Genomic DNA, 20,467 nt, shown 5'->3' on the forward strand with positions numbered 1-20,467 from the left:
ATGCGCCGAATGCTAACTTTCAAGCCCTTAACCAACAATGCAGTTTTAAGAAAAATAAGAGTCAAGAAAAATCTTGACCAAATAAACTAAAGTAAAAAAAAAAGAGAAACAATAAAAATAACAATAACGAGGCTATATACAGGGGGTCAATGCAAATAGTCCAGGTAGCCATTTGATTAACTGTTTAGCGGGCTTCGTGTAGAAGCTCTTAAGAAGCATTTTGGACCTAGACTTGGCGCTCCGGTACCGCTCTTTGATGCATATTAGAATGTAAAATCATACAGTATTTGTTATTATTACTTTATTAATGGTGCAATTTACGTTTGAAGGGAAGCTTCTTTTCAATCAAATGCAGTTAATCAAACCCCGATATGAGTGGGTCTTCCCTTTAAGTGGATTGGTTGCCACTGGGAAAAAATAACTTAATCTATTGGTTCTCAGCCCTGTCAAACAAGCCCATCCTCGCCTGATCCAGTACGTCAACAACAATCATGCTTATGTGAATTGCAATAACCTTTTCAGAGCAGCAGCAAAAAATGGGCGAAGTTGACCAAAAGGGACCTTTCTCGGAGGAATACTAGTAATAAACCCGTCGTAAATGTGTTTATTATCGTCGCACATCTTCAATCAGCCGACTACTGTGAATGGATTGTACTATTTTATTATTTTAGATCAGCCTTACGACGCCCAGTCGGCAGCCATAGCAGGACATTTGACATTCGAGGTAAGTTAAGAAACAAACCTCATCGTCAATCGACTTCCAATTTCAGCTTGTATTAACATGTTTGCTAAGGTCATCCGATATTTTAGATGTTCCGTTGTCAAACTGTGAAAAGACTGCAGACGTTAGCTATTTAGCTAGCTAGTTTAACGGTCTTCATCCAATCTGCACATACTAGTTAGATAGCTAGCCACCCTACTAACATGTTGTTGTTATTAACTAGCTAGCTATAGCGTGAGCTTGACAGTGGTTGCGTTGTGGTCAGATTGATAGTTTAGCAAATTGCCCCGTTCAGGCATCTTTCGAGAGTACGTTAGTTAGCTGGTCGATAGCACGGAGAACTCTCTGTACCTTTAGCTAGTCAAGTTACCAGTACCTAATGATTGTTCCTATGGCATGTCCTGTTTATGTTCTCATGTGACATAGTCATATGTCTAACTTTACTTACTCATAGCTAATGAAATGATCGCCTAGTATTATTAGACCAATTAATCCACTTATGGAAACACAACATTGCTATCAGCAAAGATGATTGGAGATGTGAATTATTCTGCTAGCATACAGTCAATGCCGCGTCCTTTCCACCCGCCTCGCTCTGCTTGCTTCGCACTCCCGCTTCTGGTGATTTTTTTGTTGCTGCTCGAAATTTGAGACAAAATATCCACAGGAAAGTATTGTTTTCCCGACTTTTTAGATAGCCGGTAGGTATATGGTTCGGTTCTGCACCAAAGTAAAATGTGTTCTGTTATATCTCGTCAATAGCTATTAAACCATGCTATGACAATGAAAATAACATTCTGAATCAGGGGAGGATGGACAACCATACACACTTGTGTATCATGTTAATATTATATATATATTTTGCAGATTGAAATCCGAATAAAAATATATTTATTGTTCTCCATCTAATTCAGAATATACTATTTTCATTGTCATGGCATACTTGTCAGTTCGCCGGCTTTTCTTGCATACGAGCAGATGAATACTCTCCCTCCGAGCCCTACAAGTGGAGGTCTCATAATACCCATAAAACCTAGCGGTCAAACAGGGAAATGGTTCGTATCGTTTTTCCACAGGGAATTTGAGAAACACTTAAATTAAGGGCTGTGTTTCTTGTAGGCTTACCATGTCGTGACGTCTTTACAATCTTGTAAATCTTTCTCGGACCAGGTGACTTTTATTAATATATTCAGCTCTATTTACTCTCAGATTCGAAAATGCAAATTAGCACGAAAATAGACATCATGCAAGACTACAAATCCCTGCAAACTCCAGCATGTCATTTCTAGCTGACACCTTTGCCTACAGGTGAACTGCACAAGACAGTTCACAGAATTGTCCATTTAAAGACATTTTGACAATTAATTAATTACTACATTTAACTAACATTAGATATATAAGATATTATGGCATTTGTAGTTATTTATGATAGCCACATTAGCAGCTAATTAGTGTTTCATTTTTTGGGGGGTAAATACACATTAATATATTGATACGCGTCACATTGTCCTAGAGAGATTTACACGGATATTAAAACGTTATGCCAGGGTAAGCCTACACAAAACAAGTGTTTCTAAAATCACCTATGGGAAAAATTAATGGTGGGAAAACAATTGGAACCATTTCCTCGTTCGACCGCAAGGTTTTATGGGTATGACTCATACTGTGGTACTTGTCGTGCAGTCCAGGGGATAGCGTACAGGGAAGGAGTTTCCATTGAGACACTTAACAGCAGGTACCAGCATAGGGAAAGGGGAAGGGGGATACGTAGTCAGTTGTACAACTGAATGCTATCAACTGAAATGTGACTTTCGCTTAGGCCTACATGCACTCAAATAAAACTTGGAGCCAGCCAAGTGATGTCAATTTTGGGATGTGAAACGTGGAACAAATGGACAATTAGTCCACAGAATCACTACAGATTTTTCTTATTTTCTTCTCTAAAGATAATTAAAAATTCAAATTCTTCTCTTTTTTTCACAATTAAGTAATTCAAGGATGTGTACGCCACCATCTTGATGCATGTCATGATGACACTTACCTGTCTCGATCAATGTGAGAAGATTTGTAATAGACAAGATATTGGCGTATACAATGTTGGATTACATAATGGAGCAAAACATTTATTTAATTGAATAACGGAGCATTTTCTAAATTTAAACGAACTACCTGCAACTAGATATTGGCATTAGTTGTCTTCCAAGTCTGGAATTGAAGTATTGGTCAAATGGTCTGTGCTACGCCAAGACATTTAGGGTTGTGCCGATATATGATTCATTCGGATATTGTGATATTTGACATTGACGAGATATTGTGAAGTGCAAGAAGATATATCGTGATGTTCAAGACTATACTCTATTTGAACTTTACAAATCAACTGCAGTTTTATCAGTTAGGCTGTATCAATATGTTGAAAATGATATCTAAATGAATTAACTAAGCCTTGTAAAAATGATTCGACATACTAAGATTATTTAATAAGTTTGTGATCAAAGTATCGTAAATAAGCACAAAAATTGCACAGTTTGGAATTATCTAGTCATTATCGGCTCAAAAACGATTATATCGGATATCGCAACATTTCGAGTAGCATATCGTAGAAGAGGACTCCCCAAATTTCGCCCAACCCTTATGACATTAGCCCGCTACCATCTGCTAACTAGCCTACACACAGTCTTTGAGTCATCGGCCTATCAACACGTATATACTTATCATGCTAAATCTTAGGGATGTGACAAATGGAAAAATGTTCTTAAAGTTTGAACAGACATTTTTTTCTGTTTAGACGATAAGAAACAAATCATAAAATTTCATGTGAATTTACAAGGCAAAAGGGTCCTGCGTATAACCGCTAAAGGGCAATGCAGTTCCATCTACCGCAGTCATGGCTACTCCTTCCCTCCATCCCCGGGTCTCACTGTGCATCCCTTTCAGATTTGGAAAGATGTAGTGGTGGAGCGTCCTCGACTCCTTTACACGTCAACTCTTGGTGTCAACTTCCGTTCTGAGTGTCAATATTTGATTCAGCTAGGAATCAACTCCTAAGAATCAGTATTTTTGGAACGGAGGAGACTGATTGGTTGCAGTACTTCCGAGAACACAAACACTTGCATACTTCATAGAGGGGCATAGTATAGGCAGGTTTTCCACCAGACAGACAGTCAGAACCATTCACTAGGCCTATCTATCGCTAATCAAAAGCTGTATCTCGCAATGGAATGCTGTATCTTGCAATTTCTTGGATTGGATGTGTCCACAACTTCAGTAAAGCAGAGCCTAACATCAGTGAATAGGCTAGGATTTTCCACATACAACAGACTGAAGACTGAACACACATTCACGTTAACGAAGAGAAAGAGCAGACGAGCCAGCGCGAAGGAGGAAGGAAGTAGAGGTCGACCGATTAATCGGAATGGCCGATTAATTAGGGCCGATTTCAAGTTTTCATAACAATCGGAAATTGGTATTTTTGGGCGCCGATTTTTTATTATGATTTTTTATTTTAAAAAAAAATGTTTTATACCTTTATTTAACTAGGCAAGTCAGTTAAGAACACCTTCTTATTTTCAATGACGGCCTAGGAACGGTGGGTTAACTGCCTTGTTCAGGGGCAGAACGACAGATTTTCACCTTGTCAGCTCGGGGGATCCAATCTTGCAACCTTACAGATAACTAGTCCAACGCAATAACGACCTGCCTCTCTCGCGTTGCACTCCACAAGGAGACAGCCTGTTACGCGAATGCAGTAAGCCAAGGTAAGTTGCTAGCTAGCATTAAACTTATCTTATAAAAAACAATCAATCATAATCACTAGTTAACTACACATGGTTGATGATATTACTAGATATTATCTAGCGTGTCCTGCGTTGCATATAAGCTGACTGAGCATACAAGTATCTGACTGAGCGGTGGTAGGCAGAAGCAGGCACGTAAACATTAATTCATTCGCTCTTCGTTGTGCGTCAAGCATTGCGCTGTTTATGACTTCAAGCCTATCAACTCCCGAGATGAGGCTGGTGTAACCGAAGTGAATTGGCTAGCTAGTTAGCGCGCGCTAACTAGAGTGACGAAAGCTATACCGTTACACTGGCAATACTAAAGTGCCTATAAGAACATCCAATAGTCAAAGGTTAATGAAATACAAAGGGTATAGAGGGAAATAGTCCTATAATTCCTATAATAACTACAACCTAAACTTCTTACCTGGGAATATTGAAGACTCATGTTAAAAGGAACCACCAGCTTTCATATGTTCTCATGTTCTGAGCAAGGAACTGAAACGTTACCTTTCTTACATAGCACATATTGCACTTTTACTTTCTTCTCCAACACTTTGTTTTTGCATTATTTAAACCAAATTAAACATGTTTCATTATTTACTTGAGGCTAAATTGATTTTATTGATGTATTATATTAAGTTAAAATAAGTGTTCATTCAGTATTGTTGTAATTGTCATTATTATAATTTTTTTTTAAAGTCGATTAATCGGTATTGGCTTTTTTTGCCCTCCAATAATCGGTATCGGTATCGGCGTTGAAAAATCATAATCGGTCGACCTCTAGAAGGAAGGGAGAGAGAGAGAGTGAGGAGGGGGCAGGCAGAAAGAACCATGTGCATATCTTGGTAATGTCTTGGTAATCTGTATCTCGCATATTCACCAAAGTAGCCTAAACTTTCCCATGGCCTTTTTATAGCCTATCATAATTTATAACACGTCAAATAAATAATGTTTTGTGATAACTGCACTGTGATTTAAACATTTTCGGTTAGTGATTTTTTTCTAAATGTTAACAATCCCAATGTTGTTTTAACGTTTAAATGTCACACCCCTACTAAATACATTACAAAGCCATGGGGGTTCAAAATTAAATAGCTTGACACTATACATCCATCAGTTCTAGAAAATTGTAAAGTAACATTATTTATTCATTTCACTGATCTTGTTGTTCACCCTTTCAGGAGACCTCGATTTGCCAGTGCAATGGCAGTGTTCAGTCCACAGGTGCTTCTGGCAGTAACAAGATCAAGGTAGGAGACCAGGTCACCTGCTCTACATTAGAAACCATTTAGACCTGCACTAACCTCTACTACACATACAGTGGGGCCACTGTCCGTGTCCACAAGATCCCTGGGTGCTAAATCAGTTGATTAACACTCAGGAAGTCTTTTGGAAGAGTTGAATATGTAAACAAGCTAACTGTAAATACAGCAGGTGGTCATTGGTCTTGTCTACTTTACAGCAGTGTGTATGACTGACTGCTGTAGTGAAAGTAAGGATACTTCACATATGACCAGGCAGTCACTGACATACAGATGTATCTGTGTTCTGTCTCCAGGGGATCTTACCTGCTGTCTAAAAGGCACAGCTGCTGTCCCCTCCCCTCCACTGCTTACGTCCACCACCACCTGGACCCCGCCAGCCGCCTGTCACCCCTAACCTCCCTCAGGCACTCCAGGTCTGGCTATCCTCAGTGCGTTCGGCTCCATGGCTCCAGACCCCACAGCACCACCCTGCTGGCCAGATCTCTGCACAGCTCCTGTGTCTGGCTGCAGGGCACCAAGGAGGACACCAAAGCCCCTGCCACCCCAGCCCAGGATGACCCCCAAGGGACCCCCAAGAATGGCCCCTCTGTCCCCGCACCCCAATCTCCAGCCCCTGCTCCCCCCGCTGCCGTCACTGTAGCGGCTGCAGCTGCCCCTACTGTCCAGGTAGTGAGGAAGTCTATTGGCCAGAGGGTAGTGGATGAGCTGAAGCACTACTACAATGGTTTCAGGCTGCTGGGAATCGATACCAAGATTGCAGGGAGGATGGTGTGGAGACTGCTGCACGGACAACTGCTCTCACGCAGGGAGAGGAGACGGGTAAGGCCGGGGGAGTGATACAAATTAACCAATGTTTCATCTAGCTGCTCCATCCCAGATGTTTGCCACCATGGCCCATAATGTCCCACCAATGGACAGCTTAGCTGACAATATCACAAACACTTTGTGTTTGCCTCAAAGGGGCAGAAGGCCATGTGTTTTAATGGTTCTGGGTGACCAGGTAGCTAGCAACAATGACAAGAAACTGTCATGTTGTGAATCATGTGTCTTGTTTCAGCATGGTTGATCTTGTTGTTGATACCATGTCTTGTTTTGAGGTGTTTTGACTGATGTCAAATTTGCTAGCTAGCTAACCAACATCTGTAATGTTGTATTTGAGAGTACTCATTGCGCAACTTCATTTATGTTTTCAATAAACATTGGAGACTAAATATAGTTTACATGTTATAAGCAATCTAAGCCAACCCCACCTGTTTTGCCCTATAGTTGCGTACGCGTCGGTTTTGTTGCTAAACAACCAATCCGTCTGTTGGTTCCACCGATCTTCTGACCAACACTGGACGAGACTGGAGCTTGGTTAGACTTAATGATGATGATCAGTATAAAAACATTGATTGAAAGTGCTGAGCTCTATTTGACCTGTATGTGACTATGTTTTGTGTTGACTCTAAACTGTTTCGTGCATATTGCCCTCACGGCAGACAGCATGTGTATAGTAGGTCAGACTGTCATTGTTGTGACTATTGATGTAACCATGCAGGAAGTGTAGGCTGAACTCTCTGTGTCTAACATGTTCCTGAAGGAGTAAATAAAAGGCTTGGGCGATATACAGTGTATTTAGAAGTACCGGACGTATGATTTGAAATACAGAGAAGAAAAAAACGTTTGTTTTGTTTGTCTTTTGGGGCTCTGGGGGTGAGTGCTACACTACTGTTTATAACTATAAGAAATCTAAGATATGTCAAATAAGTTATACCCAGCTCAGTGCTCCAGCTATGCATTTTGTTTACTAACTTGCTAGCTAAGTGGCTAGATGTCAAGATCAAGCTTCTTGGTTCCAGCAGAGACATTCAATCCCCTCCTGGATCAAGATCCCTTGCCCCCCCCCCCCCCCCCCCCAAAAAAAAATGCGCCACTTATGTGCACTTCCGGTAATACCATATTCCCCGGTATGGTACAGAGATGGTATGAAAATCGGGATACTGCCAAACCCTAGTAAATAACAGGGTGAGTCATAATTTATGCCTGAGGGCAGGATGAGAGAACCTTGGCTGCGTCCCAAATGGCACCCTATTCCCTATATAGTGCACTAGTTTTGACTATGGCCTCATAGACCTCTGTTCAAAAGTACTGCACTATGTAAAGAATTGGGTCCCATTTGAGATGGGGATTTGATACGTATAACGTGGTGACACAGCTCCATCTTGGGGAATCCAATTCAGAGGGTGTCCTGTTTCTAACAGTGACTGCAGTTGGTTGAAGGGTTCACGGTCTAGACGAGCAGCACTTTCTCTGCTAACTACTACCCTCCATGTTGACGCTCAACGCTCCATGACAATAATAACATGATAAGAATTCCCATTAGAATACTAAATCTATGGCTCTGAAGTGGGGTGCCTTTCGTAAATTCGCTCTTGCTATCCTCCGATTTCAGAGCACTCTCATCTGAGTGTGCCAGAGTTTAGAATATTTGAGGAATTTACGAATGCTCAACACCCGTTCGAATATGTCAGCAAATGTTGTCAAAAAAGCGTAATTAAATTGTTGCCAGCAGCACAGTTACAGTCACCAACGCTCTAGAGAACATGGAAACAGCCTAACCAGCTCTGCCAGAGTGAGTAAAATGGTCAGGGTGGGGTGTTCTCTCATTTGTGTCTGGAAGTAGCTAGCAAGCTAGCCAACCTTAGCCAGTTAACTTGGGTGCTTGACTGCCGTTGTGAGGTCAGAACACACTAATCAACCCTACTCATCGGCCAGAGCGTCCAGTGTGAGCTCTGAACGCTCAGAGAGCGAAATGCTCTGAATTTACAAATGGACAATCTGACAACGCTCTGAATTTACGAATGCCCAAAGGGCACTCTGAGCGCACTGGCACTCCAGATTGAATTTACGAACACACCCATGGTCTAACTGTACATCCTACAGTTACCAAAGAAAGCTTTGGCATACTGTAGTCTCATGTGATTCTCATAGATCTGTCTTATGTAACAAGTGCCTTTCAGTTAATTGGAGGCCAGGATTTACAGCAACGTAGTACTTTAGGAGTACCAGGAACCGGAGAATCATGAAACAATGATCAGCTGATCACCTCAATCTCTGGGAGGTGTTCAGCAGTCAGGCACATAACAGGGAAAGGTGTTACCCATTAAACTTGTTAAACCAGTAACAATGCTGCTCATTTTTGCTTTCAGTTTCAACATGTTGTTTTCTCTCGTTGTGCCTATTGAACGCAACCAAAGGAGTCCACCACATGCTGTGAGGTATTCTAGTTGAACACTCAGGCAATTTTAGAAGCCCTCCTGTTGGCCATAGTGACAAAAGCTAATTTCCTGAATTTCTACACATTTTGCCATGTGGTGAACATAACATTTTGCAGTTTTAAAGCACATTTCCTGCAATTATACACATTTTGCCATGGCTTATGCTATCTGAGTGACTCAAACATTATTACAATATCAATGGGGGCCCAATAACATGGGAAAAAACTCCTGAATGCTGCATCTTTGGAATTTTAGATTGTTTGTCCTGAAAGAGGATCTTATAAAAATATATATTTAGGTACATTTTTCTACCTACTTTATATCTTGTTTTAGTCCTTTAAGTTTACACTGAAAACGGACATAGGTGGCCCGCCCAATACTTTTCAATGCAGAAAAAAAAGTCCTCTGACTTCAGCCTCCAGGTTAATCAGTAAGGCGGATTTAGAAGGATGTATTGACCCTATTGCCTCAATGATACAGGATAGGCACACCAACAGAATTTGTTCTTAACTGACTTGCCTAGTTAAATAAAGGTTTAAAAAAACAGCCCGCCTTGTGACCCATGCTGTGTGAATGCCATGGTAGAGCTTTACTCGGCACCGGGTCTATTTTAGAAAGACTCACAGTCCTGGTAGTTTGCCAGAGACTGAGGGACAGAATCCTAACATAGTGTGGGTCAAGGTGGAATCCTTCTTGTCTCATAGCTTAATATGTGACCACAGACATTCGTTTTGGTGACTTGGGAGGTCAAAAGGTCAAAGAACATTTTTGTGAAAAAGTTTTGTTGGTCACATTTAAAAATGTTTTTTGTCAGTCACATTTCTAAATGTTTGGGATCCACTCTGTACATAGGTGTTGTGCACTGCAAAACTCACATTGCATCACTGTATCTTCTATAATGCCAATAAACCATATGGCAATGTTTGGCTTCCAACCTCTGTTATTCTCTCTTTCTGTCTCTCTCTCTCTCTCTCGCTGTCCTCTCTGTCTCTCTCTCTCACTCTGTCGCTCTCTCTCTCTACTCTTGTTCTCTCTCTCGCTATGGCTCCTCTATCTCGCTCTCTCTCTCTCGCTCCTCTCTCTGTCTCTCGCTATGTCTCTCTCGCTCTCTTCTCTCTCTCTCTCTCTCTCCTTTCTCTGTCTCTCTCACTCTCTTTCTCCCCCTATCTCTTCTCTCGTTCCTCTCCTTTGATGTTGTTACTTATCGTTGTCAGACATGTTACTGTTTGGTTTGCTAAGTGTTGTCTGTGTCTCTCCAGCTGATGAGGACGTGTGCTGACCTGTTCCGCCTGCTACCCTTCATGGTCTTCATCATTGTCCCCTTCATGGAGTTCCTGCTTCCCGTCTTCCTCAAGCTCTTCCCTGAGATGCTGCCCTCCACCTTCGAGACAGAGACCAAGAAGGCACGTTTTTCACGCTGTTACAATGTTAATGACCCTGTTGTATGCTGCTTATCAATGGTCTAAACTTGCTTCCTTGTTTCCTCTCCTTCATCTGGACTGATCTGAGGTCATGATATTTTAGGTGAAAATGGCTGTTTTCCTGTTCTTCCATATCAATGCAGATGAAAGGAGACAAAAGTACACCATTGAGATGCACCCCAGGAGGAGATATCCTTCCACAGACCTGTAGGCCAGTAGAATAAGCAGGGGTGTGTCCCAATAATCTCTCCTTTCTCCCGACGTGTGCACTTGTTCACCTCCCTTCATAGATTTGACAGTGCATTACTGTTCTAAGAAACTCTTTAGCCCATGCCTACACCAATCCAATGTTTTTACATTTGTCAGGAATAGTGAACGAGTGCACACTTCAGGAAGAGAGAGAGATTATTGGGATATACCCTAGGTCTTTGTGTGGGATTAGCCCCAGTAGGCCTGACCTGTCGGGTCTAATGGTCCCTAACCTGCTCATGGCTGAATGGCTCTCAGATATGTCCTCCTGCTCCTGTGCAACAGTGGTGCCTGGCCTGGCCTCTCACATCATGTCCGTTGGGATACCAACAGGAAGCAGTGGTAAAAACCACCATTAGCCAACTTGTGTATTTTGAAGTGGGATTGTTTTCAATTATGAACTGGGTGGTTTGAGCCCTGAATGCTGATTGGATGACAGCCGTGGTATATCAGACCGTATACCATGACAAAACATTTATTTTTACTGCTCTAATTACGTTGGTAACCAGTTTATAATAGCAATAAGGCACCTCGGGGGTTGCTAGGTAATGTTTAAAAGGGTATATTTAAGCAATAAGGCATGGGGGTGTGGTATATGGCCAATATACCACGGCTAAGGGCTGTGTCTAGGCATTCCACTGCGTCGTGCCTAAGAACAGCCCTTAGCCATGGTATATTGGCCATATACCACACCCCCATGCCTTATTGCTTAAATATACCCTTTTAAACCTTACCTAGCAACTTGATAAAATGCGATTGATGCTCCTTTTTAGAACATTCTAAACCAATTGCTATTAGCTACTGCTAGATTATGCATAAGGACCATTTGAGAAATCTTTATAATAATATAATAGTCTCTTTCTCCTATCTTTCTCTCCCTCTCTCTTTCTCCCTTTTCTTTGTCTTTAGGTGGAGAAGCAGAAAAAGGGTCTTGCTGCTAAGCTGGAGCTGGCTAAGTTCCTCCAGGAGACCATAGCAGAGATGGCCAAGAGGAACAAGACTAAGGCTTTGACCGAGGACGAGACGCAGCGCTTCTCCACCTACGTACAGAAGGTAATTTAGCCAGGGGGCAAAGGTCACTCATCCAAAGCTCTGATTCATGATTTCATGAGTGTTTCAAATTTTCATCCCGTTGTGTTCGGTAGCCCCTGTCAAAAGGTCTTTCAGACCTGATAACGCTCAAGATGTGATTATACGTCCTAAGCCTCTCTGCATGACTAGAGTCCCAAGACTGCTCTAACTAACCCCTGTCCTCCCTCTGTCTTATCCAGGTTCGTCACACAGGGGAGCAGCCCACCACTAAGGACATTGTCAAGTTCTCCAAACTGTTTGAAGACGAGTTGACGCTGGAGCATCTAGAGCGCCCCCAGCTGGTGGCCCTGTGTAAGCTGCTAGAGCTGCAGCCCATAGGAACCAATAACCTGCTCCGCTTCCAGCTGATGATGCAGCTGAGAACCATCAAAGCAGATGACGAGTTGATAGCCACTGAGGGTGTGCCTGCTATGAGTGTGTCAGAGCTACAGGCAGCATGTCGTAGCAGAGGGATGAGGTCACTGGGTCTGACCACTGACCAGTTACGTCAGCAGATGCAACAGGTCAGATACTCAACCTATCTATCTGCAGATCACCTTGTTAAAGATGCATCACTTCAAGCCAGTAAAGGAATCAATCTATTAATTGTATTATAAGAAGTGCGTCCCAAATGGCACCCTATTTCTAAGGGAATAGGGTGCCATTTTGGACGACAAACAATTGGCTTCTTCAGTGACCCGCAACCTCTCTCTGTCTGTTCTAGTGGTTGGACCTGCACTTGAAGGAGAACGTTCCTCCCTCTCTGCTGCTGCTCTCCAGAGCCATGTACCTGACTGACGTCAAACCCATCATACCCGTCATACCCCCTGTACCCAAACTAGAGGTAAGACATCATACCCCCTGTACCCAATTAGAGGTAAGACATCATACCCCCTGTACCCAATTAGAGGTAAGACATCCCCAACCAGCTCAGTTCAGATTGCTGAAAGGTAATCTGATTCTAGGTTTGGGATCAAGGTACATTTCTGCCTTCAGTGAGTCCCATAGAAGCACAGGTTTCCACGAGAACTAAGGCTTGACCATCAGATAATTGAGACCTGCCCACATTCTCATGACTGTAGTGATGTAGAAATGCAGGTCAGCCATGTGAATAACTGAATGTTCATGCTGCCAACTCTCTAAGGCTGAGTTTTCACAGCCAGCCCAATTGTGATATTTTTTCCACTAATTGGTCTTTTGAACTATCACAGCAGCTCTTTTCACACCGGATCTTTTTCAAAACTGACCTGATTGGTCAAAAGACTGTGTACATGCAGCCTATGAGTCTCTATCACCACAACATTCTCAGGACACTCTGTGGAAGTGTCACGCCCTGAACATAGTTTGCTTTGTATGTTTCTATGTTTTTTTGGTCAGGGTGTGATCTGAGTGGGCATTCTATGTTGTATGTCTAGTTTGTCTGTTTCTGTGTTTGGCCTGATATGGTTCTCAATCAGAGGCAGGTGTTAGTCATTGTCTCTGATTGGGAACCACATTTAGGTAGCCTGTTTCGTCATTGTGGGTCATTGTCTATGTTAGTTGCTTGTGTCAGCACAGTTCGTATATAGCTTCACGGTCGTTGTTCATTTGTTTTGTTCAGTTTACTTAGTGTTTTCGTCATCCATTAAAATGATGCATTCACACCACGCTACTCTTTGGTCCGCTTCTTACGACGACCGTGACACGACGGCACCACTGCTGCTTACATTACCGGCTTTATCATTCCATTTGTGTTGTGTTGCAGAAGGCCACTCCTCCCCCAGCTGAGATCCCAGAGGGAAACGCAGCTTCCTCCTCAGACTTACTGGTAGACCCAGCTCTGGTCATCAAAGACAGGCCGGTCAGTACACAGACACAAACACAACAACAAGGTTTCTGTTATGAAAATGTGGCGTTTTTAATTTACCGGACATTGGAGAAATGTACCTGACCCATATGCATTGGATGTGTAACCTGATTAGGGCGTTCACCACAGTGCTCAGAATGACTGAATTCAGATTTCGATGGGAATTCATTTTAACAGAACAGTGTGCAGTTCCTTCTTACCGAATACCGATGCCCACATTTACTTCTCCCCAGCCAACAAGATGAGTAATGAACAGGAAAATTACTAGCCTATGTCAATCTACGATTCCCCCATAGTAGAAAAGTTGACATATTCTATTGGTCAGCTTTTCGAGAAATAAATAGCCTATTCCAAACGGACTCTGGGACAGTTGTGGGACAATAGATCCCAAATTCATACAACCAGTAGGCCTAGGCCACATTAAAGTTGATATAAAACGATTGCTTCTAGATATGGTGTGATTTTGGCTAAGCTACACAGTAAAGGGTATAAAACATGATCACTTTTTTTCTGGGAGGGAAATGGAATGCAACACATGATTGGATCATCACTCACGTTCCATCAAAACAGTGTTTTCATTGGATAACAAATGCCAAAGATAGAAGGCATACAATATTCCCACAAATCATGAGCCCCTATCATGAGCTCGGTAGCTCTGGTCAAAGGCAGACCGGTCAGGAATCTTCTCCAGGATGACCCGTGGAGCAGTATACAGTGTCCTCATGTCTGGTGTGTTTCTGTTCCTCCAGGCGGAGGAGTTGAGAGACAAGGCTGCCATCATCTCAGACAAACCTCCTACCCCTGCCCAGGTCATCCAGGTCAGTCACCTTTGACCCCCAGTCATATACCCACAGGGATTAGTTACTAGATGGAATGGCAGAAAGTGCAGTGCTTCTCTAGCATGGCCAGATAGTGATGACCGTGAGGATAAACCAGTGCGTTTAAGCCCAATACTGTCTCATCTTTCTCACGACATCCTAGTCACACACACACACACACTTGCTCTACGGGAACAAACAAGTGAACCATACAACAATTAACCATTTAGTAGTTAAATTACAGTATGCCCATAACAACAGGTTCCTAAAATATCAAGTCAATAAACACCATGCACATATGTATGTAAACAAGCTATTTAAAAGTATGTTTATTACATTTCTTAATGTCCATGTCACCATAATTCAATGAATGCCATTGGTCTCCTTTTCATTGTTTGTTCCTAGAATAACCATTGTCCTCTGACCTGTAGGCTAAAGGAGCAGAGGCGTCCCAGAAGAGCAAGATGAGCGCCAACGGAGTGTGAGGAGGAGCTAACAGTGAGCAGGACTGCAGGGGCTTGACCACACCACAACCCTGTGTCCTCATGGGTGGGGGGGCTAGACAATCAAGCTAATCGACAACCTAAGGGATCAGTCAACCCAACCACCCATCTACCCTCCTTAACGCCGCCTCCTCCTGATCTAAGATCCCTTTATAGCCAAAGGGCTCGGTGTCTGATGGAGAGAGGGGTCATAAGGTCATCACATGAGATGTTAATGCCGTCAAACCAGACGGCATTAAGATGGCACTTTTGCTCTCTTTAATTCTGTCCATGGATCAGAGCCCTCTCCTCTCTGGCTACATCTGGATTGAGGCCTCAGGCAGGCGTTTCAAACGGGACACACACCTCTGCTCTGTCTGTTCAGTCTCTGGTTCTTCTCACCTGCATCTATTTGGTTTCAAGTTCATGCACTCCATCCATTGGGTTTCACACTCAAACTGAACAGGACAATGTAATGTAACGAAAACTCTGAAAAGATTAGGATGGATTAGGATAATTGTTTTGTTTTAGGATCACAGTAACCCAGTGATGTAACAAATATTATTATTATTATTTGAATGTCCTTGAAGAGTGGACACCGGCTGGTTGGTTGGTCTGGTGTAACTTTAGTCTGTTTCACTTCAGATTGTATTTCGACTCATTCATTAGGCGCTGAAGCTGATTCCTCTTGACTAGATACACCTCAAAGACGAAAGCAGTGGGTGGCCGCGGTATGTTAAAGGCTTCCACATGCTTCCCAGACGAAACAGTTCGGTAGAGTATGTGCATATATTATGCTAACATTTTGTGAAGCTTTTGTTCGTTTTGGTCAAGCCGAAGTTCGGAGCCGAAGTCTACACCCCTTCATCGGTGATTGTTCAACAGTAGGGATTCTCCGATAAAGTCTTTGTTGTCAATCAACTAGAGACGACTCATCTTCATTACATTTTTCTCATAAAGACATACTGCACCAAACATCTTAGTTAGATGTACAATTCCGCAACTAAGATCTCTTGGACAAAAACGTCAAAATGAATGACAGGTTTCTTGAGTTATCTTAGATGAATTCTGACTTTTGAGGACGTGTTCAGTCATTTTGAGACTGGCTACGGCCTTTGATGCTTTTTTTCTTGTTTTTCAAGCAAGTGTATTTTAAGGGTGTATGCAAGCACACTCGTTCGGTTAGGCGCCAGCCGAGCTGAAGCATGCTCACTCCTTTAGGGGTCACCACCTTGGTGTTGAGAAACGGTGGTGATTCAACATGTAGAGTTGTTGTGAAGTGAACAGAAAATGAAGAGCGACATTTTGGTCAGAGGTGATTGGACGGCCACCCGCTGCTTTGAAAAGGTGTGTTTTGTCTCTTCGAGTTGGCTGAATCACCTTCCAGATCAGACTAACAAAAACCACCACCTCTTCCTCCTGTATATTTGTAAATACCCTGTACAATGTTCATTGTCTGGTAGAAAAGGTACAACTGCTCTGTCCAGTTGGTTTGCCACTCCCTCAAGCTCTCTCAAAACTAAAGAGTTCTATGAACTTTTGCCCTCCTAATATTAAATGTTTTGTTTGTTGAATATTTCAATCTTAAGACTGGGCAACACTTCACTTTAACTTGCCTTTATGCCATGAAGTTACTCTCTAACTACCCTGGAAACCAGACTGTAATTGTTCAGATGTAAATGGTAATTGCAGATAAGGTACAAAACACTAATGTCTAAAGTAAGGACATTTTACAAATTATGTCCAGATAGTTACAGTGTAGTTGCATTTAATTACACCAGAAAATGTAACACGTGGTATCTATGCAATTTATTGTGAAGTGTCACCCTGTGACTGAATGAAGTGGCATTGTGTAGTTGATTGCAGCTGTAAATAGTACATGAACACAGATTATTTTTGATTGTAAGAGTGCGAGAGAGATCACTCATTAACACAGAAGAGGCTGTAGTAGCCCCTAATTAAGCAATAAAGCCCGAGGAGGTGTGGTGTATATGGCCAATATACCACGGCTAAGGGCTTTTCTTAAGCATGATGCAACGCACAGCCCTTTGCCGTGGTATATTAGCCATATATCACAAACCCCTAAGGAACCTTATTGCTATTAACTGGTTACCAATGTATGTGGTAAAAATAAATATTTTGTCATACCCGTGGTATACGGTGTGATATACCACGGCTTTCAGCCAATCGGCATTCAAGGCTCAACCACCCAGTTTAAAACTTGATTATAAAAACAACCGCCAATCTGTGGACAATTAGCTTTTCTAATGGAATATACAGTGTATATATTGTGTTAATGCTATGATAGTACTACCGTTTATTTACACATTTAAAAGAAAGATAATACTTGACTGCTATTGGATATGATCCATACCCACTGTTCCAACAATACGAATGAAATATCTACAGAGAAATCTCAAATAATGAATTTGAGCGAAAATGCAGGATTTGCGAACTGTTAAAGGATTGCACTAGTGTTACATTTTATTTTAGAATGTGATTCTCAAAGAGCTTGAAAGATGGCCCCTATTTCATGCTGAAATGCCTAGTACATTTCCTGCTTACATATAGAGTGAATACAACCATGTGAACGAGAAGGTATTTGGAAGGTTTACCATATAAACATATGTGTACTCTACTGTATATGCTTTATGCTTCAGTGTGTGAGAGTGTGCGTTTGGTGTTGGCTTAGCATTGAGGAAAACCTTAAATTAGGGGATTACCTTTTTATGAACCTCTCCCACAACTCACCAACCAAATGACATTGTTTCATCATAGTGCATCTTCCTCTCCTCCCTATCACCGATCTGTATGTGAGTGGATAATCGAAAGCAAGATGTCCACCCTTCTGCTTTGACCAATCCAACCTTCTCAGATCTGTTATTACTTCAAGGGAGTACTATGGGACCTGGGACACTTCTTTCCATCCCAACAGTTTATTTTTTTACTTGGTTTAAGGATTGTTTAGAAAATTAATTTACAGGCAGAAGGTCTGTAACAAGGTGCTTTGTTACCTATGCTCTCTGTGGAGTGTCTCCTCTGCCCCTTCCCCACGGCCTCTCATGGAAGATGTTTACACTGTGTTCCAATTCCCCTGCCTTGATTCCTTACCTTGTCTCCTATCCTTCATGTCTATACATGGGTGAAAGGAATCCACTGTATTACTTACGCTGTTACCTTTTTAGGTCCTTTTGGATCAGTGATCATGAAGGAAATTAGATTAGGAAAGGAATGTGGGAGAGAATTAGGACACAGACTTAGAGACAAACGTAAACACCTGTATGAACCCTCTCACTCACATGCCCAATTCCAAACCCCTACCCCTAGACACTTGTTGGTACAAGCAATATAGTGAACATCACACCTAGGTGGAGCAGCACCACATTGTGTAGGATTAGGGGTTAGAGTTTGGTGTGGAGTTGGGTAACATGAACTTACTCCCAAAGGTATTTCTCATTGTCACACAGACCTGCGGAGAAAGACAGACATTGTGGTATTTCAGTGTGTTGCTGTTGATAATTTGTGGTGAAATTGAGAGTTGATTTGGTCAGGAGAACTTTAATGGAACAGTAACTTATCCAATCATTTGATGGCAGATATGGTCAATGGTCCTACAGTAAGACTTGGGCTTGAATCAACTTAATATAATATATGATACGCATTACTAGAACTAGCCACATAAGTCATCCATTGATATCATTGGGAGATTTGTTTAAAGGTTTGCATGATGGACACATAACTGAGGTTAGGATTCAGCCTTTCACTCCTTGGACCTACACTGGGGGAATAAGGATGAGTGGAAATGCTCTTTGCAAATGTGTCCACAGGTATTGCACTGTATCATGTATTGATATGACTATTACAGACAGTACAAGACCGTGAGGCTGTGTGGAGTTTATACCTTCTGAATGATTGGCGTCTGCACCTTTTGTCATAATGGATTCCATATAAAGCTCATAGATAGAGAACATACTCTTCTTAAACTTGTTTTCCTTGAAATTCCCTAATTTCTCTTCAAACAAGGCTTATTTTTTCATAGTTTATTATTTTGTTTGGCAGAACTTATATGTGTTACTAATATTAGCTAGCCTTGTGCAAACTCTGGACGTTATGACTATGACCTTGCAGGAGAGTGTTTGTGACTGATGGATGTTGATCAGGGATGGCCATCCTGCCTAAAGAGCTACTGGGTATGCAGGCTTTTGATCCAGGCCAGCTCTACCATACCTGATTTAGCTAATCAAGGTTCTGATGATCAGCCGATGAGTAGAATGAGGTGTGTGTAAGAGCAGGAATAGAGCAAAAGCTTGCATAACCAGTAGCTATCTGGGAAGAGGGTTGGCTACTTCTGAAATATCGGTTACCCCTAACCACAGATCTAGAATCACCTATCCCTAACAATAACCATTTGGGAGACGAAAACGTATCTGACCCTGTATCAGTAGTTATGGACAACCTCTACCTCCCCCTTTGGTGGCTTTCCTTGTGTAACAGACATTCTACCTCTCATGTTTACCCTCCTGTCCACTAAGCTCTGTAATGGAGGTCAGAAGACACTCAACCATGTACAACATTGCTACATTATTTAACCTGCGTTGAAACAATACATCATTCTACAGTGTCAAATGTCTGCTTGGGAGATGAAGTTCAGCATTGCATTTATAAAAACCCTTTACACTTGAGTCCTGTGTCTTTATTTTTGGCAACAAACCTTTGCTACTACAGATGTCTGGCACTATGGATATCTGGCCCAGCTACTGACAGGCTAGGAGGTGCTTACATACATAAAGCTTCAGCATCTAAACTCAGCAAAAAAAGAAACATCCTCTCACTGTCAACTGCGTTTATTTTCAGCAAACTTAACATGTGTAAATATTTGTATGAACATAACAAGATTCAACAACTGAGACATAAACTGAACAAGTTCCACAGACATGTGACTAACAGAAATGGAATAACGTGTCCCTGAACAAAGAGGGGGTCAAAATCAAAAGTAACAGTCAATATCTGGTGTGGCCACCAGCTGCATTAAGTATTGCAGTGCATCTACTCCTCATGGACTGCACCAGATTTGCTAGTTCTTGCTGTGAGATGTTACCCCACTCTTCCACCAAGGCACCTGTTAGTTCCCAGACATTTCTGGGGGGGAATGGCCCTAGCCCTCACCCTCCGATCCAACAGGTCCCAGACGTGCTCAATGTGATTGAGATCCGGGCTCTTCGCTGGCCATGACAGAACACTGACATTCCTGTCTTGCAGGAAATCACGCACAGAACGAGCAGTATGGCTGGTGGCATTGTCATGTTGGAGGGTATGTCAGGATGAGCCTGTGCATGTGCGTATTTAAATAGACAGCAATGTTGTTGTGTGAATATTGATTTGAGGTAAGATTAATCTTGTAACTATGGTAACACCACATATTAACATCCATATTAACCTTCCTGTATTAACATTAGCTGGGGGATTGAAGGGTACCATTGTGAAATAGAACAGTCAACAAGTATGCATGACAAGGAATGTGATCTTATTTTATTGACTGTGGGTTGTATTTATTT

The 20,467-nt window shown here is 42.1% G+C and overlaps 1 protein-coding gene across 1 annotated transcript; it reads left to right on the top strand.

The window, feature by feature from the left end:
* The first annotated feature begins 442 nt into the window (after positions 1-442).
* Positions 443-19,594, top strand: letm2 (leucine zipper-EF-hand containing transmembrane protein 2). Its single transcript, XM_021621829.3, has 10 exons — positions 443-724; positions 5,682-5,750; positions 6,059-6,584; positions 10,285-10,428; positions 11,605-11,748; positions 11,967-12,290; positions 12,491-12,610; positions 13,511-13,606; positions 14,362-14,430; positions 14,862-19,594. Exons 2-10 carry the CDS (start codon positions 5,704-5,706, stop codon positions 14,913-14,915), a joined length of 1,524 nt encoding a protein of 507 aa, XP_021477504.2. The 5' UTR covers positions 443-724; positions 5,682-5,703; the 3' UTR covers positions 14,916-19,594.
* The last annotated feature ends 873 nt before the right edge of the window (positions 19,595-20,467 follow it).

This window comes from Oncorhynchus mykiss, chromosome 11, assembly GCF_057628025.1.
Source record: "Oncorhynchus mykiss isolate SJ-2025 chromosome 11, ASM5762802v1, whole genome shotgun sequence".
NCBI classification, from domain to species: Eukaryota; Metazoa; Chordata; class Actinopteri; order Salmoniformes; family Salmonidae; genus Oncorhynchus; species Oncorhynchus mykiss.

Coding starts and splice junctions, on each gene's coding strand:
- letm2 (XM_021621829.3), top strand. CDS start 5,704: ATGGCAGTGTTCAGTCCACAGGTGCTTCTGGCAGTAACAAGATCAAG. Junction 6,585..10,284: donor CACGCAGGGAGAGGAGACGG/GTAAGGCCGGGG, acceptor GTGTCTCTCCAG/CTGATGAGGACGTGTGCTGA. Junction 11,749..11,966: donor TCTCCACCTACGTACAGAAG/GTAATTTAGCCA, acceptor TGTCTTATCCAG/GTTCGTCACACAGGGGAGCA.